The sequence below is a fragment of the Arvicola amphibius genome, chromosome 5 (genome assembly GCF_903992535.2).
Source record: "Arvicola amphibius chromosome 5, mArvAmp1.2, whole genome shotgun sequence".
In the NCBI taxonomy this organism is placed as follows: domain Eukaryota; kingdom Metazoa; phylum Chordata; class Mammalia; order Rodentia; family Cricetidae; genus Arvicola; species Arvicola amphibius.
In genome coordinates, this window is record NC_052051.1 from 129071335 (window position 1) to 129093015 (window position 21681).

At 39.6% G+C, this 21681-nt stretch overlaps 1 protein-coding gene across 2 annotated transcripts in view; it reads right to left on the minus strand.

Annotated features, from left to right (window-relative positions):
- Positions 1–21681, minus strand: part of Cep120 (centrosomal protein 120) — a 62310-nt gene that overhangs the window by 3482 nt on the left and 37147 nt on the right. For both annotated transcript variants that reach the window (XM_038330619.1, XM_038330618.1), the window contains 3 exons: positions 21009–21131; positions 14365–14463; positions 2614–2759 (listed from right to left, as the gene is read on the minus strand). In XM_038330619.1, coding sequence (XP_038186547.1) covers positions 2614–2759; positions 14365–14463; positions 21009–21131 — 368 coding nt within the window. The remainder of the gene's footprint in view (positions 1–2613; positions 2760–14364; positions 14464–21008; positions 21132–21681) is intronic.

The window sequence follows — 21681 nt, forward strand, 5'->3', positions numbered from 1 at the left end:
CCTCCCTTCTACTTTGAGACAGAACCTCTCTGTTGTTGTTCTGTGTTATATGCCAGGCTAGCTACCCAGAAGACCTCTGGGAATTCTTGTCTCCTGCTTCCATCATTTCCTTAGGGAACATCAAAATTACTGGGCATTCTTGCATTCTTTCTTGTATTCTCAGGATTCAACGCAGGTCCTCATGCTTGCATGGCAAGCACATTTTAGGTACTGAGCCGTCTCCTCTCCTCTATGCTATTTGTTATAGCCACTCAGGAGGAAGGGACCTTCTAGGCAAACTCATGATCCATGGGGCCAAACTGTATACCAACAGGTCTAGTCATGTTCCTTTAAAATTACCTGGTTATATAAGAAGGAAAAATAAAATTTTTATATAAGTAATTATTCCTATCAAGTATTAACTGAAATTGTCACGATCAAATAGAATATTTAAACTTGGTAGCTAAGGAAGCCCTTAGAATTCCAACAGTGAACTTTGGTAACAGGCTTGACAAATGCTGTGTCTGTTCCACTCACTTACTTCCTGCCTCAGAACACACAGGACTGCTGTTAAAAAGTTCTTTGTTATATGAGCTCAGTATGCCTCTTAAAACTCTTAATGCTTTCTGTTTTTCCATCCAAGAGGAGAAGCCTATTTCCTTCTCAAATGGCAGTCCTCCAGATAATCAGACAGCTAGTTACCCCTTTTCCCAAAGGCTCTCTTCTCCAGATTCAATATACCCAACTCTCTCCTAACCATTTAGACACTATGATATATTGCAGCTTATTGGCATGGTCCCTCTGCACTGAAGATATTAGGTATCTGATTTCTCTTAAAGGGGCCACACACTGGTGAGAACCCTAGAGACATTTTCTGCAGTGAATGCGAACATGGTGCTTGTGACTGTCCTTTGGCTGTTGAGTCACAACGGTAAGAGTGGCCCGGCTTCTCTGTGTGAACTGTTCTATATACATTTTTCCTACTACACAGTGATTTGTCTCTAATGTATCTAATCTCACTACTTGCAGTTCTGAGTCATGATGCATGAAGATTATTAGTAAGACTCACTAGGATTCACAGGTGGATAGGCACCTTTGATCTTCTCTGGAGCAACCTAAAGAGACTCGAGCACACAGCAAACCTTTGGTTTCTGTGCTGTACGGGGCAGCAATGTTTCAGAAAAAAGGATCATGTTCTAACTCAGTGGTTCACAGTTTCAAAGTCTACAATGTTGCAGACAACAAATATCTGTTGAAAACTTTGTCCTTAAGGCTAAATTTTATTTTGTTTTTGTATCATTGCAGCTTCCATTGACAGCATTAATACTTGAAAGTTTATTTTTGTGTGGCTATTTCAGAATAACTGTTAATACTGATTAAAGGGAACTTAGAATTAATGTATAAGAAATTTCAAATTTAGTTATTCGTATTAATAACACAATAGCTCTCACTGAGCCTTCTGCAGCAGGAATTGTTTTAATGCTTTATATACCTATCTTGCCTTTTTAAAAATTTCACAGCAACTCACTGAGTAAGACTGGCAACGAGATTAAAAATGAGGACAAGGTTAAAGAGAAAGACGTCAACACTTTTGGGAAGCCACACAACTAATGTCATGGAGCCTGAGCTCAAATCTAATCCTAGATAATCCTAGGGACTATGTTCAACACCTGTGTTCTCCTGGCTTACCTGTAGTGTTCGTTTCCCCTTAACCCTGATGTCAAGCAGTTCCCGTTAGGGATCAATCACTAAGCAGTATATATGAACTACACCCTGCCCTGTACATGGCTCTCCTTTCTGTGGCTTCAACTAACCCACAGTAAACTCTGGTCCAAAAGCATTAGCTAGAAATGCCCCCAAACACGTAATTCCTAAGTTTTAAAGTGCCTGGCCTTCGGGTTAGTGTGCTGGGCCCTCAGGCTACCCAGCAGATCTGCCCAGGTCTTCACTCATCCTTTTGTTCAGCTGTACTGCTGCCTGCCTGCTATCTCAGTTGTCTGATGGAAAAACACGGCATCAGAGGGCATGTGTTCAAACAACTGGTCACAGTATCCCAATCATCTATCAGCTACCACATCTTTAAAGGATGAGCATAAAGTATTTTGACAGACACCTGATGCTCACATAAATTTTACTACAGAAGAGTGTTATAATTGTTCAATTTCATTGGTTATTATTAATCTCTTACTGTGTCTAATTTATAAACCCCATCATATGGATGCAAACATAGGAAAACAGTAAATACAGTGTTTAAGACACTCTGCTATTTGAGTGTCTATTGTGTTTTTAAGATAGTGATCTTGGAAGGAAAACACTTCTGACTTCATTTATTCAAGGAATGACACATTTCCACTAAATGCACAGCATATTCAGTAGGATTGGCTGCCAGAACAAAACAGGGATAGCTTCAATGATTTACTCATGCTTCCAGCATGTCTAAGATTAGGGTCCTAGCATAGTCCATCTTTTTGCTCTGTCTGTCCTCACACAAGAAGGGGAAGAAAGTGAGCATGTTCCTGGGGTCTCCTAGATGAGCATTTGTTCAGTACCCTCCTTAATTCAGGGAAGACCAAACTGAAAGGCTGTCACATCAGACCCATGTTAGCGAGAAAGGAATCCTTGTGACAACTGTACCTGTTCAGTTCGTTCCGTATGTCCAGCAGCTCCTGTTGCTCAGTTTTCACCGTCTCTTTCTCCTCGGCAGCCAGGTAACGCAGCCGCATCTGCTCCAACTCCTCTTGCTGTTTTTTAAGGCGAGCCATTTGACTTTCTTGCTCCCTCTTAAAAGAAACAGAAAAGCTGGCTTGTATCACCGGGAATGTGCCCATTCTATGACTTGGACTCAGAATAGGACGATATGCTGTCAATTCTGGGTCACATGATACTTAGAAATGCCCCACTTTTCTCCTGATAATCTTTCTATCCATCTCTCTTTTTGACATCATAATGCATGGCCAATGAGGATGGGGGTTTGCTGAACAGTTACAGTGTCTAAGACTATGAGGCAGGAGCAGCTGCTTGTCAGCACAACAGATTGTAGAAGGACCTGCATCTGTGAGCATCTAGGATCCGCGCCTATGCACCATTGTGTCTACAGAACTTTGGCAACAGTCTTTGATCATTAAACCCAAGCAGTTTGGTTAACAGTTTTCTCCAGGCTCATATTCTTTTTTCAAACAAAACTGGGATCAAATGATATACCTTAATTGCATTTTAAAAATTAACAATGAAAGGAATGTAATACTCTGGGATGAAGATAGTCCACGGTTTATAAGGGAGAATCTACCACAAGAGTGCTGCAAGAAGAACCTGTACAATGTAATATGGAGCTTCTAAGTCCACCCACTTATTTCTCTATAGACAAGTGCTATTCTTTCCTTAGGGCACAAGTTCACACAGACAGCAGGGTCAACATGGCATCCTTCATGTGTGTGTTGTCTTATTGTTATTTTGAGAAAGGATATTACTATGTAGCTCGGGCTGACCTGGACCTCAAGAAATAAACCTGCCTCTGCCTTCTGAGCACTGAGATTAAAAGTGTATGCTGACATGCCCAGTTCATTTTTTTCTAGCTAAATTAATTTCTGATTATAGCAAATGGAAAACTGACTAAATGCAAGGGATATTTTGCTGAATTGTTACAATGTGAATTACACACATAAAAGGTTACCACAATTCCTGAGTCTGCCCTTCCCCATGACATGCCCCCTCCAGTCACTAACAGTTTCCAAACTAGCTCTAACACCATAAGTAAGTGCTGATCGTTCTGAGTTCCGTGTAGAATTATGAAGTCCAGATTACTCTGTGTTGGGCTTCTTTCACTTAACGCTGATGCGAGAGTCATTTGTACTGCCCTATGCAGCTCATCACTCACAGTAATGCACAATCTTTACTCAACTAATACACAGTTTATCCACTTCCAATTTTATAGTCTAAATATAGCTAATGTTAAGATGACGATGCATTTCACCTGGCTCTATACCTGGGTCAGAAAACACAACAATTGCAGGATTAGGAAATATTGCCGAACTGTGGACAAGGGGACCCATTACTCAACAGCCACTGTGAGAGCTCCTGGGCCATGTATTTTTGACCAACACTTAGTGATCTTTTTTTCTTATTTTTAACACTTCTTTTAGTGGTTTGCCCTGATTTTATTTTGCATTTTTTTCAAAGACAACACATTTTAATGGCATTTGGATATGCTTATCTATAAAGTTCTAACTAAAACCTCTGGGGTTTTCTCTCTATAACTGTTTATCTTATTAGTGTTATATTTCAAAGATTTCCCAGTACTCTATTTTGCCTTTTCACCCTTCAATGGTGTTTTGGGATGAACAGAAGTCCATGGTTCCCTCAATTCCTTCCTAGCAGGCCCTCTCTCTCTTCGCTCTTTGACTTGTGTCAGTCTTGAAGATATTTTCACATCTACTTATATATGGGTGTGGATACGTACTGTACATGAGTGCAGGTGTCCATGGCGGACAGGCCAACGTGTTGGATCTCCTGAAGCTAGAATTACAGGCTGCTATGAGACACCTGGTATCGGTGCTAGGAACTAAGCTTGGTCCTCTGGAAGAGCAGCAAGTGCTCCTAACCACTGAGCCATCTTTCAGCCTGGAGATATTCTTTCACAGCACCTTCTGGAAGCATCATTTAATCAGTATGCACACAACTGGCTTTAGGACAGTGTGAGTTCCAGACTTGTTTTTTTTCCCTAAACAGAACTTAAGGACAGAGTTGGCAGGATCCCCTGCCCCATGTGTGAGGACGTCTGTGGATGCACTGAACCGACACGCTTCCTACCCATGCATTAATACTACACTACTCAACTCCAGTATCTGACAAAAGTCCATCCTTAGCCTCTGTCAGGCTAAGTTAGACCTTTGGCAGTCTTCAAAACTTAGCTCTTCCGGTTTCTAAATTTTCACACAAATCAAATATCTATTTCTAGAAAGAAAAATCAAGAACAAAAGTCTGCCGGATTTCCAGTTATGGTGAAGCCTCACCCAGTGTCTTCACAGCACTAGCAGCCAGCTAACCTTGGGGGATTCACTGCAGTTCTCTATGCACTAAGAATAGTAACTTTTAAACTGCACCCTTATTTGATCAGAGGTTTTACATTTCTTCGTTGTCTAATGTTCTCTGGTAGAGAAACTAGCTTTTTTATAGACAGTCCCAGAACACTTAGTAGATTTAGCTACTTCTCAGAGAAAATCAAAAAGTATGTACAGAGACCCTAAGTACCAGTGACTTCTGAATTGGTCTTCGGTCTGACAATGCTGTAGGAGACACATTCAGTACTTAATCATGTGGGTAAATAGCAATACTCCACAGAGCAGCGCTGCAAAGGTGATGGAGTAGGTGAGGTGCACACAGTGACCTACAGGGGCTTCCGCTTACGGTGAGCTCGTCCTCTGAGGGCATCTGTTCACCAATGTCCTCTACGGAAAACAGCTATCTAACGTTCCCTTTCCAGTCTGTAGTGCTCTCCTTCCTGTCTCGTCAGTGCATACTAGGTAAGGCTCACACCAGCCCTTCTGTATCCCTAGCTCTCTTTCTTACGACTGGAACACTTCTCACATGCTATCAGTAGAAAATGGAGTTCTGAAGGGGGGGGGGGGGAATTCAAATTATTAAGGAGGCTTTTTGTAGGTTTAATGCAAAAAAATTATTTTTAATTTAGGAAACGACCTCTTGTTCTTAGTTTATTACATATTATCGTGAATACCGTGGATTCTTTCTACAACTACTCATGCGGTCTTACGACCGTACCCCCAGAACTGTCTCTACAACTACTCATGCGGTTTTACAACTGTACCCCCTGAATTGTTTCTACAACTACTCATGCGGTCTTGATGTGAGATTCCCCTCTGTATGCTGTGAAAACCATTGGTTAATAAAGGACTGCTTTGGACCTATAGCAGGGCAGAACTTAGCTAGATGGGGAAAACCAAACTGAATGCTGGGAGAAAGGAGTAAGAGAGAAGTCATGTAGGCCCACCAGACAGAGACACCAGAACTTTAACCATGGCAATACACAGATTACTAGAAATGGGCTAAATTAAGATGTAAGAGTTAGCCAATAAGAAAATAGAGCTAATGGGCCAAGCAGTGTTTTAAATAATAGTTTCTGTGTGATTATTTCAGGGCTGAGCAGCTGGGAACCAACAAGTGGCCTCCTTGTAACACGATCTTATAACTGAACCTCCTGGATTATTTGTACTTTTAAAGACAGAGTCTCTACATAGTCCTGGCTGTCTAGGAACTCCCTATGTAGACCTGACTGGCCTTGAACTCACAGAGATCTGCCTGACTCTGACTTCAGAGTGCCAAGGCATGCACCACCATGCCCTCCTGTATTGTTTTTAAGTAGTGAATAACTTCTGTGTTTAGTACACAATCCAGGGTGTGACTTCCAGGTTCTGTATCTATTTGAGACTACCTGGCTGGTTTTGCTTCTATAATTTCTAAATCTATACAGATTAACTTTAAGATTTAGGACCATGGTTACTGTGCTATAGTCTCATATAAAAAAGTTCTTGTTTGTTTTTTAATGGGGTTAGAGTTATTCTTACACTGATCACTTAAATTCAAATGTTTGAATCAAGTATTTTTTCTGTATATATTACCCACTACAATTTGTCGAACAGCTATACAATTATTTTGAATTCTTGAATCACTTTTGTAGGTAGTCTATCAAATCCACTTGCACTTGCTCACAGCACCCTAGTCTCTTCATATGCTGGCAGGATCTGCAGTCCTCACTCCCTTATAACATTCTGCTACAGATAGGGAGCCTCACTTTTCTGAGACTTACAACTCTGTATGTGGCAGTGCAGGGTGCTTACATGCAGAGGCAGACCTGGGGTGTTGTCCAGGCCCCTTGTATTTTAAGCTGATACTGAGACTTGGGGCTCACTGGTAGGCAGATCTATCTGGTCGTGTGGGACAAGGACCTGCCTATCTCTCTGCCTGCCCACTGCTGGATTACAAGCACGTGCTACCATGCCAGGTTTTCTATACGGGTGATGGTGTTGAAACACAAGGTTGTCAGCATGGAGGGTACTTTACTGAATAAGCTATCTCCCTCGCTCTGTCCAAAAACCAGACTCTTGTTTTGTAACTCAGCTACGGTTAAATTTCTCTCTAGGCTCTGATATACTGCATTTTATTGTGTTGCATTTTTATTATTTTTTAGTTCAAATATTTTCTAATATTTTCCAATCTTACCATGGTCTTGAATTTAAAATGGGTAATTAAAAGTAAATTACTTAAGAAATGTTTCATGTTATTGAATTTTATTAATGTTTCCAGCTCAGTATCCCTGTGAGCAGGGCACATTCTAAACTACAATCTCTGTGAGTTCAATACCAGCCTGGTCTATCAAGCAAGTTCCAGGACATCTAGAGCTGTTTAAAAAAACAACAACAAAAAACAAACAACAACATTAAAAAAAAACCAAAAAGGTCATCTGCTGCCCTTACCCTTGTTCGGTGGAGGTATGCTCCTACCTACCCGCACCTTAGGACGGCCTTCAACATGCTGATTTGCTTTGGGGCAGTTTTAGTATGATGCTTGTAGATATGGCTTCCTATACATTCATTCTGTGTAGCATTTAAAGATCTCCTTTGATATAGGAGGAGGATACACACACACACATATGTATGTATATAAATGTTAAAATTCAGGGTAATGGTATTCACAAGAAAGCAGGAAGGCACAGCTAAGAAAGGCACAACCTAAAAAAAAAAGAGCAGCTCGGTCTGTAAAGCGCTGATGCCAAGCCAAAGTGTGTGCACTGCCACTACCATCCTCTACATTAAATGCCAGGCATGGCACTGTGCCACAGTGCTGGGAAGCTAGAGACAGGAGGATCCCAGGGGTTCACCAATAGCCAGGCTAGCCAGTTGGTGAGCCCCAAGGTCACTGAGACACCGTTTCAATAGAAATGGAGAACAATCAAGGCAGACGTACATGTGACCTGAGCTTTGATAGGTGCAAGCATAAATGCATGTTAGAGAAGTTATTTTAAGAAAGGAAAACGACGTGGGCAGACACACAGTAAATGATTCTCTCCAGTGGGAAGGAGGTAAGAGCTTTGTTGATTTTTCACTTCTACGTTACCAAGTGTGGCATCTACACTTGCCTGAGCCAGCGTTCTCACTATGTAGTCTCAATAGATCCTGTCTAGCCTGGCACTTGTGCTGATTGATTCTATTGCCTCTGCCTCCTGAATGCTTGGATTACACATATGTACCACTATAACTAACAAAATCTGCATAATGAGAAAAGGTTTGACTAAAAAAAGAAGAAGAAAAAAAAAACCAGAAGTTGACTATTTAACTTCAGGTTCCTGAAGTTGTTCATAAAATGAACTTCTTAACAACACCATCCAACGTGAAACATTTTTATTCTGAAACATACCAAAAATCTTTGAAATGCCTTGAATTTTAAAGCAAGCATGCCATACTGTTAATAATTACATATGCCTGAAAAAACTCCAAAAACAAGGGCCAGGGCAAACGCTTCCCACTGCCAGGTGCTCTGGGTTAAAGGCTCCTCAATCAAGTGAGTATAATCTTTATTTTGCCCTGCCTGCCTATAAATCCAGAAAGGAGATGTAAACATGCATACACTAGACTAAACAGCGGCTACAAAGTGGCCACTACTTACTCTCCCACTCACACATACCATCCAAGTCTGTGGGAAAAAGGCAGAACTAAACTAAGGAGCTCAAGTCAAGTTTTCTGAAAATAACCCAGAGCTGACAAGTCAGTAGGAGGGCCTGGATGGTTTCAAGACACAGTTTTTAACCAAGACTTGGACCTCCAACTGTTTTCTTAAACAAAGATTTACATCCCCATCCTTGGCTAAATTACTTATAAATTAATCAAATTAATTACTCCGAGTGGATAAGCAGGAGGCTGGACAAGATAGTGCTGATGTCAGCCGATGAAGTCTGCGTTGCTTTAACTAAATATATTGGCTTAGTTTTAAACACATCTACTGTGCACAAATATGGTAAGGGACCCACGTGCTACTAAATAAAGTCTTAGCTCTGTTTCCTGTCCTGGGAACAAACATACAAGAGTTTTAAATATGTAACATAGTGAAAATGTTATATTTTTATGACTAATTCATATTTCATAATAATGATTCACTAATTTTTAAACAATAGCAGCCTTTATTCTACTTACAGATGGCCATTCTGGAAGTGGTTCTGGTAACTCAACATTAGAACATGAAGACCGGTGCAGACAATCGTAGGCATTTGCTACTATTCAAGCATTTACTTAGGTGTCAGTTTAAAAACAGCTCTACAGCACATTTCCACAAAGAGAAAAAAGAAACTAAATTGCCTCTGCAAATCAAGTACTCCTAATGTCCCAAACCCAGAATAAAAGAGTATCATTTCCTTATTTTTAAATAGGGTCTCATTTCACGTCATATTTATTACAGCTGCTGCCATCAATTACTAAGAAACAAACAAACAAAACCTTTAGAAAACTTACAACTTGGATTAAGGCTGAGAATGAGAAGGAAAGTTTTCTTCTAAACAACTGGAGGACTACAATTTTTTAATTCACAAATTGACTATACTAGGTCACTTCTGAGTAATGGAAATGTCTCTTTAAACATTGTTCTGGCAATGGGTACCAAGCATTAGATCTTATTTCCAAGCCTTACCAGCTGGATTTTGTCATTAACATTTATTAACAATCTAAGATATGGCTTTCACCGTCTAATCCGTACTACACGAATGTTTTTTGTGGCCCTCCAGAGGGATTTGATATGACACATTACTGGCAGGGATTACAGCCTCGTGGCTATTCACCAGAGGCAATGTAAAATTAACATGGTACTAATCCAATTTAAACAAAAAAGCTGCACAAACAATTCTCTGAACAAAAGCAGAGAGAGACACTTCCAACTTTATATTCAACAGAAAATAAATGTGTTTTTAATGAAAGAGCTTTATGGAAAAAATTAGAAGTAATTTTCACACATATGAAATGTGCCAATTTAATGAAGTTATTAATTTTAATCTCCCAAAACCAGTTAGTGGCATAGCATAATTCACTATGAAGACCCCAAGGGCTATTGCTTTCCTTAAATTACTGCATCTCACTATGGTCTGCAAAACATCAGAGGTTCCTAGTGACCTCAAAAGTTGTTTATAATATTGTTTCTAAAGCAGAAAGTTTACAGGATAAGGGATAAAATTAGTCTAAAATAAGAAAGTACTAAACACACTGCACTCACTCAGGGACTGCTATTTTTCAACTAATATTTATTGTGTATGTATCTGCCGTGTGTGTATGAGATGCATACTTGGGAGTAGATACCCATGCCTATGCATGCACATGTGGAGGGCAGAGCAGGGCACTATCTTCCTCTGGTGTTCTTTGCCTTATATGATGAGACAGGGTATCTCGCTGAACCTGCAGAATTCGCTGTTTTGATTAAGGACTGCTGACTATCAAGCTCCCAGGATGGACTTCTCTCTTCCCACCAAAGCTGGGTTCCTGGTACACATGCCATGCCACTTTTTATATGGGCACTGAGGATGTGAACTCAGGTCCTCACTGTGTGTTTACCCATTGTGCCCTCTCCCCACCTCAAGGTGGTTGCTTTCAGTTTCTTTAATGGACTAAGTTTTGGAGAAATTCAATAGCTTTCTCTCAATAAATTTATAGCAACTCAAGAGAAAGAAACTGAATATGATATCCTCTCATATTAGAAACAAAAAATCATTTTGCCAATTTTTTTAAGACAAAGTGAAAATACACAGGAAGAAAGAATGAGTAGAAAATAGAGTATATGTGAAGATCTAGAAGATACCAAAATGTGAGGATGCAGGATTAGCCAAGAGGAATTTGGGGGTTGGGAAGATTTCATAATCTTTGGCTTCGTTTTTGTTCCTTTTTTAGGGCGTGTTTCCATGTATGCCTGTGGAGGCCAGAGGTTGACATCAGCGTCTTCCTCAATCATTCTCCATCTTTTTTCTTTGGGATAGAGACTCTCAAAGTGAACCTGGAGCACGCCAATTTGGCTAGACTAGCTGGCCAGAAGCACTGAGACCTTCCTCTGTGAACTTCTCCAGGGCTGGGCTAACAGGCGCCCTGCAGCACCTGGCCCTTTTCAGAGTCAGAGGGATGCTGGTGTTAAATCTCAGGTCCTCATGCTTGCTCGGCAAGCACAGACCAACGGAGCCAACCGCCCTCCCCCACCCTTTTACTTTTCGGACAGGGTCTCTCATAATCCGAGCTGAACTTGGACTAGCTATAGACTGCTCACATATTCAATAGCCTTTTAAAAGGAGCTACTTCAATATTCTAGTGTAAAAGGAATGAAGAGTCAGGCATTTAGAAGTTAAAGCATAACTTACTTATATTTTTAAAAACAACTTCAGTTAACACACACCTTCGATGCCAGCACTTGGGAAGCAGGTGGATCTCTGACTTTGAGGCCAGCGTGGTCTACAGAGGGAGTACCAGGACAGCCAATGCTACACAGAAAAACCCTGTCTTGAAAAACAAAAACAAAACAAACAAAAACCTACTTCAGCCTGACGTGGTGGCTTAATACCTATAATCCCAACGACTTGGGGGCTGAGGCGGCAGCACTGTAAACTCAAGGCCAACCTGGGGCAGCTTAGGGAGAGGCTCTTTCAGAAGCAGCAGGTTACTTTTGCTACTCTCATCAACTCTGTGCTCCCTGTTCCTGAAGGCCTCCTCCCTACATTTAAATGCCACCTAAGTATCTTGGTATCATGACTTATAAGTCTAGCTGCTTCTTCCTCAAAGATAGTTTTCATCCCAACTGCTCTCGCTAACAGACGACCACACCCTTCTTTTCTACTAGGAGGTGCCAACTCACTTCTTCTGCTATAGTGCTTTTGTGGAAAACCTTGTCAACTATGCACTGAAACTGTAACAGGAAAGAGTTTGGACTTCAGTCTTAGTTTTCCCACATTGTATCTCCGTGAGCCTACACGACAACAGTGAGCCTCATTTCTTCATCTGTAAAATGGGAATATGATTGGCTACCCAGGGATTTTAGAATTAAAATGAAAGTAAAACAATCTGAGATTTATTTTGTACAGGGCAGTACTACGCCTTCAGAAAAAAACCAAAAACAAAAACCGTCCCATCATCAGGTTGCTCCCTAGTCAAGGACTCCCTCGCTTCAGTTCAGATTTTTAAAAAATTGTGTATTTCTGGCTACTTACATATTTCTAAATCTAAAAAACTAAAATGCCCACTCATGTTTGCAAATCTTATGTCCTTCCTCTGCTCCAATTAAGAAAGAGTCTTGTTATGATACCCTGGCTGACCTGGAACTCATTACATAATCCAGACTAGCCTCACACTCATAGCAATTCTCCTGCCTCCACCCCCAGAATGCTAGGATTACAGGTATACACTGCATACTTGGTTCCAATCAGCTTCTTTAATTGTATTTCCCAAACTGGAAAACCTTTCCAGAATCTATGGCTGAGCCCTTGGCATCATCTTTCATGAATGATCTTGTTACATTTCTGTCACTACAATTAAAGCTCAAGCGTCCTTACCAGAGATGCCCTGTAAATTGGGTCCTCCTCTGTTTTAAAAGGCTTTCTCACTTCATGACTCTTTGCAGTAACCACTGCAGTCACTATAGCGACTACTACTTTGCTATGTCACAACCAGTTTTGCTATTAATATCCTAAAGACTCATCTCCATGCAAACTCTACCCTTCTGACCAGACACCATCCTAAGTCACAACAATTTTCTCTCCTGTGTGGTGCTCAGGCAATGGTTACAACTGTTTCTTCCTTATTACCAAATTCTCAGGTATAATATATGCATTATAGATAGATATCAAAGTATTAGATAGTACACAGAGTGGATTTACTCAAGTTATGTGTCTTTTATTTGAAATTGTTTGGACCAGGAATATTTTGGATTTCAGAATTTTTTTCCTATTTTATAATATTTGCATATGTGTGATGAGATGTCTTGGATATATACCCAAGTGTAAACTCAATCTGCTTGTGTTTCAGTTCTACAATAATTATATAGCCAAAGGGTAATTTTTTTTCCTTTTTATAGTGTTATGCCTGTAAGGCCCAATGTTTTACTTATGTACATACACTGAGCATGGTGTCTTGATTTAGGAAGATCTTATTACTGTGCAAAATGCCCATGCTAGAGTGCCAGCATTAAAATAATATATTGCTAATTTGAAATGCAAAATGTAAAAATCTCTAAAATCCAAAATTTTTGAGCTCTAGCATTCATGATGACACTACTGTGGTCAGGAGACAGGCATAACACTATAAAAAGGGAAAAAAATTACCCTTTGGCTATATAATTATTGTAGAACTGAAACACAAGCAGATTGAGTTTACACTTGGGTATATATCCAAGACATCTCATTACACATATGCAAATATTATAAAATAGGAAAAAAATTCTGAAATCCAAAATATTCCTGGTCCAAACAATTTCAAATAAAAGACACATAACTTGAGTAAATCCACTCTGTGTACTATCTAATACTTTGATATCTATCTATAATGCATACAATCTGAACACAGCGATAAGGTACACGACACTGGCATATGGTCTAGTACTCTTTATTTCCCATATAGTCTGGTAGTACCCTATAAAACAATCATAAGCATTAGCATAATACAACAAAGATATTGAATAGTATTTTATGTAATTTTATGAAAACATACTAAATAAATAAATCCAAAAGACATTATATACCAGGTTTTATTCAGAAATAAAGCTGATAAATTTTTTTAAGTTGGAGTAAATTAACTATTCATGATCTTTTAATAGGTTCAATAAATTATATTCAAAGTAAGCTCATTCATATTCTCATGGATCTTAGTCATTTGAAAAAAACTATAGCCCAAATTAAGATACATTTCTCATGAAAATAACTTTCTTGTCTAAGAAGGGAAAATGCCAACAAGGATTTTCAGAAAACTATCAAATCTTTTAAACCTAAAATTATGCAAAATTTCCCAATGACAGCTATCCTAGTTGAATAATTGTGCCTTCCTATGAAAATCATTTAAAAATATGCTCTTAAATGTTAAGAAATGGCAAATTAAGTTTATCCCAAAAGTGTCTCTTTCAGTGAAGTCCAATGAGAATGAGTTCTAAGGGAAAGCTCATCTCCAACAAGACAGCTGACAACGAAGAATAAGAAAGCTTCGCTTTTAATTATGAAGAGGATTCTGCATATAACACATTAAAAGACAAACCCAAACAGCCTTGCTCTTCAACCGCAGCACTAGAGAGTCCACAGCAGACTTCTAACACATAATGTCAAACATGAAACTTACAAAGTAGCAAGGAGACAGTCTGTTCTCAACCACATACCTGCTTGAGTCTGGCAAGTTCTTTCAAAGCTCGTCCCCACTGCTGCTTGTAATGCAGTTTAGACTTGGTTGCAGATTCCAACTTTCTTTCAAGTTCAACCTAACAGTGATTAAAATCATATCAAGTGAAACACTATACCACTGTGTGCAATCACTGAAAGATAATATATACAAAGAGTCGGGCTTAAGAAAAGAGTTTATACAGCATGACATATGACATAGTCTAAAGCTGTTATATAATTTACTATAAATATTATGGCACATGAACATTTTCTTGTTTAAAATATAGTATTATTTTTATTGCTTTGCAGGCTAGACTAAAAAGAACTGAATTAGTCTTAACCTCCAGACAGTTACTATAAATGTATTTAAATGTGTATATTACACAGAGTGAAAATACATTTATTTTTAACAAAAGACAGCTCTGACTGCTAACATTCCTCTTCGCCTGTGCTCTGATCTCAGGAGGCTGATCTTCCTTTTTGAAGGCCTATGATTATTAGGTGGGATTCTGTCTTGTAATAAGGAGAACTGAGAAACTTTCTTAACTTTTGGCAAAACCACAAAACACTGGAAACTGTGCAGTGTTTTATCAGAAAGCAAATTACTAAGAGATGCAAAGTCAAAAATGTAAAAATATTTTAAGAATGTTAAAATAAACCCAAGAGGAAGAAAAATAATGTTCCTTAATAACACACACCTCACTTTTATTTTCTATCTTTCCTGAAATATATAAAGAAAAACACTAAAGTGATTCAATTAAAAATATGGTTATTTATGTTTGCAGCAGGCAATCTGTTATGCATGAACTAAAGCCAACTTGGCTATGTTCTGGAATGTACTCACTCAGTGCTAAAAACCATGCACCAAACAAATTCATGCAGCCAGCAGACAGTTTTACTATTAAGTGATAATGTAATAATCTGCTTGAATTACAGTAAAATACTGTTACTCTGAACTAGCTGGCTTTTTAAAAATCAAGTTTAGTTTTTCCCATACATACAACTCCTGATGTTTTATGAGACAAACAAAAATGAAGACACTATAAAAATTCTAATGTTGGAAAATTCAGAGCGAAATAAAATGAAAGGAAAAGCAGACTGCCAAGTCGCCGTCACAAAAGACCAGAACATTCTCTGCAGTTATATATGACTACGAGGACTGGAGGACTTTCTGTTGTACAAATCCCTAGTGCCTGGATTCAGATGTGTTGACATTTCACAACAGACTCAAGCATCTTGAGCTGAATGATATTGCTGAGATTACTGGAGATAATCCCTCCACTTATGCCCAGTGATTCATACACTTCACTTGGTAATTTAACAACAAGCCGTACCTCAGAGGAGCAGAGACAGTCTCTGAGAGCATGCACATGGTCCTGGACAAGGTCTGCATCCTGGACCAGACCAAGGATGAAGCCTAATGGACCTGATCCAACAGTAAAAACTAGGCAGTTCTACCAGTTTTGCATAAATATTAAACAATTCATAATTTTACAGTTATGTATACTAATTTAAAACACATGTGTCATTCTGCATATAGTATTTTTATTCCTAAAAACTTACTGGCAAATCTGGGGCACAAATTCATTCCTATCAATAATCCCTAATATTTTTTTTTAAGAATATAGTGCTTATGACTATAAAGAATTATATGGACCCAATTGCTAGAATAATACATACAGTCAAAAATTTTAGGTTTATATTTAATTTTATTATTTACTAAAACTAAAAAACTAAAATATACTTACAATACTTCTCTCTCCTCCCTCTAATTGTTCCCATATCCCCTCTACTCCCCCTCTCATCTTCATGACCTCTTTTCTTTTACTATTTATACGTACATATGCATGCATAAATATAGAAAACAACCAGGTGAATCCATTTGATGTTGCTTGTAAGTATATATCTAGGGCTAACCACTTTGTATTGGATAACCAATCTGGGGGACCATCCCTGGAAAAAGCGATCGCTCCCTTTCTTATTAGTCTTTTGATGCCTACTGTTCTTTGTTTAGGGGTGGGACCCAACAGGATTCCCCACTTCCCAGTTAACACGTCTGTTTATGCTGCCTTTGTTCAGGTTAGGCAGCCACAGTGTTGAGGTACATATGGTTAGGGAAGCACCAATCTCATTTTTAGAACACGTATTTTTAGAAGGTTAATATAATATAATTTCAGGGTATTCAGAAGTCAGTTAAAAGCCCTTACTGCTAGTGGTTTCTGGAAGTTTTTTTTTTGTTTGTTTTTTTTTTTTTTTTTTTTTTTGAGGCAGGGTCTTGCCATGTGGCATCAACTGACCTTGAGTTCTTGACCTCTTGCACTAATGGTGCTGGCACTACAGGCGTGCACCACCATCCCTGGCTTGCACCTGTACTTTTACTTAGGGTTTCACTGTTCCAAGACTGAGGTGACACACCATAAGCTAAGTTAAGTACCCCCAAAACGAGACAGCTCAGGTCCCCAGTCAATGCAGACTGCGGAAGACAAATCCTGGAGCAAAGGCACAGCATGCCTTTCGTCTGCAGTGCACTCCAGGTCTAGCTGCTCACAGGAGCACTTTCAGACTCCCTTTTCTACTGCTGCTGTGCTTGTGCAGCCCTAGCTCCTCACTCTGACTACACCAGGGTCTCTCTTGTCCCATCCCGGCTTAAATATGCCTGCAAGTCTGCAACTGTTATTGATAGCTATTCGCCTAGGACCCAAAATATAATTTCTGTACTTCCTGCTTAACTTACTTCTTCAGGACTTTGTTTCACAGACAATCCAGCCATGTTTGTGCCCCTGTGCCCTACGACCCTCCTCACCCAGCTTCCTGGCCTGCCAATCCTTTTTTTTTCTGCTTTCCTAAATCTTAATGTTCACCTTGGATTTTACCTCTATATGAGGCTGTCTTGAAATCTATTATGTATAAAACACAAAATGGTTTCCTTTGGGTTAGATCAGTCACGGCCATTTATGACTCTGAGTCGTCTCTGAAACCAAGCACCGTGATGAAAGGTAAAGAACCCAATGCAAAATCTGCTTTCTGTCTCTTCTACCTCTCCTATGTGCTCTAAGGGCGGTGACACACAGGATATCACAGTGTTCTTCAGTACTACACAAATTTTAGCAGGATTAAAAATGCTGACTTTTTTTTAATATGTTGATCTTTCAAACTCTATATGCCCTACTAAAATATATACACTTTCCATATTTTAGTTTTTAAAGCCCCAATAATTTACAAACTATGCAAAGAGTATTTTCTTTCTAGTGAAAAAAAAAACTCACAAACTTGGGTGCAATAGCTTGTATATGTACTTTCAGCAACCAGGACGACCACTCCAAGTTTGGGGTCAGTCTAGGCTGCTAGACCATCTTGAGGTAAAGTATAAGACCCAGTTTCAAAGCAATGAAAAAGATGGGTGGGGTGTGGGTGCCGTGAGGTGGCTCTGAGGGCAGAAATGCTTGCAGCACAAACCTGACTCTGAGACCAACAGCGCCCACAGTTGAGGAGGAACCAACTCCCAGGAGTTGTGCTCTGCATCCACACACGCCCCACGGCATTCAAGTGCCTGCCTTCACACATCACACATACCACAGGAAAAGGAAACTGAAAAAAATCACAGAACTACTTACTTTTGTAATAATAAAAGGAATCATGAATTATTTGGTAAAACTATCTTTGTGTTAATTTTAGACTCTTTTGATGAAAATGGATATGTTATGTTAAGAACAGTTAGGCAGGCATGGTGTCACACACCTTTAATCCCAGCATTAATAGGGCAAAGGCAGGCAGATCTCTATGAGTTCAAGGCCAGCCACAGCTATAACAGTGATTCTGTCTTTAAAAAGGAAGAAAAAGGAAAAAAAAAAAAAAAGCAAAGATTAATAATAAGCTTTTCCTCAGACACTGGTGAGTCAGTTGGGACAGTTTCCCTGGCTGGCTTTTATCTGTTACTACTTCAGAATAAGACGCTGCCCTCCTCTGGTTCCCAAAAGACTTACAAGGAATTTCCAGAAAGACTAAGTTGTTTTACTGTACACTTGCAGCACACTGAAACAGCCTTGGTTCTAATAGAGAGAGTTCTAAACGGCACCACTTCTCCCAATCCATTCCTGGTACTCTTAATACTTAATGGTTAATGACTCTTGTCTACCTGGAAGTTTACGTTTTAAATGAATAAATATTCTAATAAACTTCTAGTTTTATTTTTCAAGCAACAGTTATCTAATTAATAACACTTTAACTGTGGATAAGAAATATATTTTTTTTTTTCAGAAATGTATGGAAGGGCTGCGAGAGTGAGCCGTTAGAACTGCTCCTCAAAGGCACTCAGGACAAAATTTTTGAGTAGGTCACTGTATTCGGGTCTTTCTCCAAAGAAGCAAGTCATATAGGCTCCTCTTCTTTAAAACAAAACAAAAGGTCTCTGGCTGTCCTGAAACTCACTCTGTAGATCAGGCTGGCCCTGAACTCTCAAGAGATCTCCCCAGTGCTGGGATTAGCGTGCACCACCACATTAAGCCTGTTCATATCCTCTTAAACACTAGCTGGATTTCTTTTCGAAATGTAAAGATTCCTTACTCTTCTAATTAAAACCCTTGAATAATATCCCATCATTTACTTTTATGTTTGTTGTTTTGAAAATACGATTTACAATTTTTTTCATTTTAAATAAAATCATTTATTCTACTTAACTCAGAAATAAAAACACAGAGCCACTTCAGGAAGCCATTCCAGCACCTGCCCAGTCACAGGCTCCATCTCCGCCAACTGCTCTGCAGTTCAACTTCCATTCACTTATCAACCACAAGAAAAGAACTACGATGAAAGTCAAGCTAGAAGGAAAAGTTAGCTTTCTACTCTTTCACGGCCCACGCAACCTTTGCTTGCACTCCGGCCCTCATCATTTCAAACTTGTCATAAAACATAAAAAGTAACAACAATGTTAAAAGACAGATTTAAATAAGTAGAAAATGCCCAAGTTCTATGCTAAGGGTAATAAAATGAACAAAGTGCTGTTTTTTTTTTTTTTGTTTTTTTTTTCTTCTCATGGTTTATTACCCTGTTTAAAAATATGAAATAGGAGAAGCTATCCACTGTGACACAGCTAAGTGGCTGGGCCAGAATGTGAGACAGTCTTGCGGTTATATGTCCAAGACGGTGACTGCCATTATGCATGACTTAGAACGAAACCTAACTCCCTTCATTGCTTTAGCAACCAGTGTTTTAAACCTACCTGGTAGATGCTACACTCTAGGCTGGCCGTCTTTCTGAGTTCTAGAAGAGTTCTCGCCTTAGCGCCTCTGAAGGAGCTCCCTGGACAACTTCTTACAGCTCTCTGCATTGCTGCTTCCTCCTCTTCTCAGATCTCAATGCATATGCCCACCTTTGGGTGGCTGTTGGATATTCACACTCTTTTAAAAAATATTTTATGGGGCTGGAGAGATGGCTCAGTAGTTAAGAGCTCTTGCATCTCTTCCAGAGGACCTAAATTCAATTCCTAGCACCTGTGACTCCCACTCTAAGGGATAAGATACTCTCTGGCAGCCGGGCGGTGGTGGCGCACGCCTTTAATCCCAGCACTTGGGAGGCAGAGGCAGGCGGATCTCTGTGAGTTCGAGGCCAGCCTGGTCTACAAGAGCTAGTTCCAGGACAGGCTCTAAAGCTACAGAGAAACCCTGTCTCGAAAAACCAAAAAAAAAAAAAAGATACTCTCTGGCTCCAGTGGGTACCTGCACATTCATGGTATACACTCAGGCGTGTGTATATGTATATACATTAAAGCTCAATCTGATAAAATAGTGTATATGTGCAAGCATGAGTACCAGTATCCACATGCAGTAGTCATTTCTGTCCCTCCTCGAGCTTGAGCTCAGGTGATCAGGCACCTTCTTCCACTGTGTCATCCTGGTGTCCTGAATTCATACTTGGTCATGCCTAGCCGCTGCACATTCTGTTTATGGGGGAATGCCAACATAGACGGCAGGCACGACTACATCTGAACCAGAGAACAAAGTAGGATGAATGTTCTTCCTTCTAAGCTAAAGGCGTGGGAACCTAAGTATCTGCTCTATGTGAATGGTCCTGTGCAGGACATCGAAGCCAGAAAACATAGAAACAGAGCAGTCACAAAGACCACGACACTAAAGTTCAGCACTAGAGATCAGACCCTAAATATACCAACAGCAGGGGCAGCTGAGTAAACTGGGACAGGACACTGGCTGGACTGAGCCTCTAAACACACCTACTCATTATGGATATGGTTCTTTCACCTTTGACAGTTTTTTTTTTTTTTTGTCTTTTTTTTTTTTTTTTTTTTTGAGACATTTCTCTGTGTAGCCCTGGCTGTTCTGGAACTCTCTATGTAGGTCAGACCAGCCTCAAACTCACAGAGATCACCTGTCTCTGCCTCCCAAAAGCTGGGATTAAAGGAGTGAGCCATCACTGCCCAGCCCTGAGAGATTTTTAATTCCTTTATCCCTACAGGAGTCAGTTCTGTTCACAACTCAACATTCTATTCATGCAAGTACCACCAACTCAACCCATGCCACACACCTCGCATTCCCTGAAGAGGGCAGCACAATGTATATACACAGATCATCAGTGACTTCTTAAGATGGTCACTAGAGCTAGTTACGCAGACAAGAGTTGACACAGGTACCTTTTCCAAGGTGAGGAGATTTATTTCTGACTGCAGCCGTATTTCTGGTTTGTTGCTTTGTTGATCCTTGAACTGATGGAACTCTTTTTCCAAAATCTTGTACTTATTTTCAGCATCATTAAGCTGTATGTACAGAGAAAGTATATTAGCACCATTATATGTAGCTGTATGTACAGAGAAAGTATATTAACACCATTATATGTAGCTGTTTGGAAGCAATCATAAGCAAATCTTGACACTGTACAACCTGATTAACATTGTTACTATTATTCTAAAACATGTTACAATAGAACATTTGCAAAATTCATAAAAGGAGGAAAAAGAAAATGGTCAGTACTTAAGAACCCAACAAATTAACAGAAAGCTTAAAAAAAAAAACTAGGTAAAAAAATTAAGGATCAAGGGGCTAAACACCTGAAGGAATGCCAAAGACCCAAGGATAATCAGGAGCAGAGGCTTCTCATTCTGCAGAACTGGCTCTGATGAAATCTCCCAATACTCTATAAATTGGAGAAGGGGGCAGGGAGTGGCGGCTTAATTAAGTACTTAGCTGAGGGCAGAAAGATGCCCGTCAGGCTGAGCATGGTGGCTCTGTAAGCCACGAAATACCTGTAATCTTCAGAAGAAGCTGCTGCTCCCTCAATGACAAGTTTCCACTTAACTCAGTCTTCCA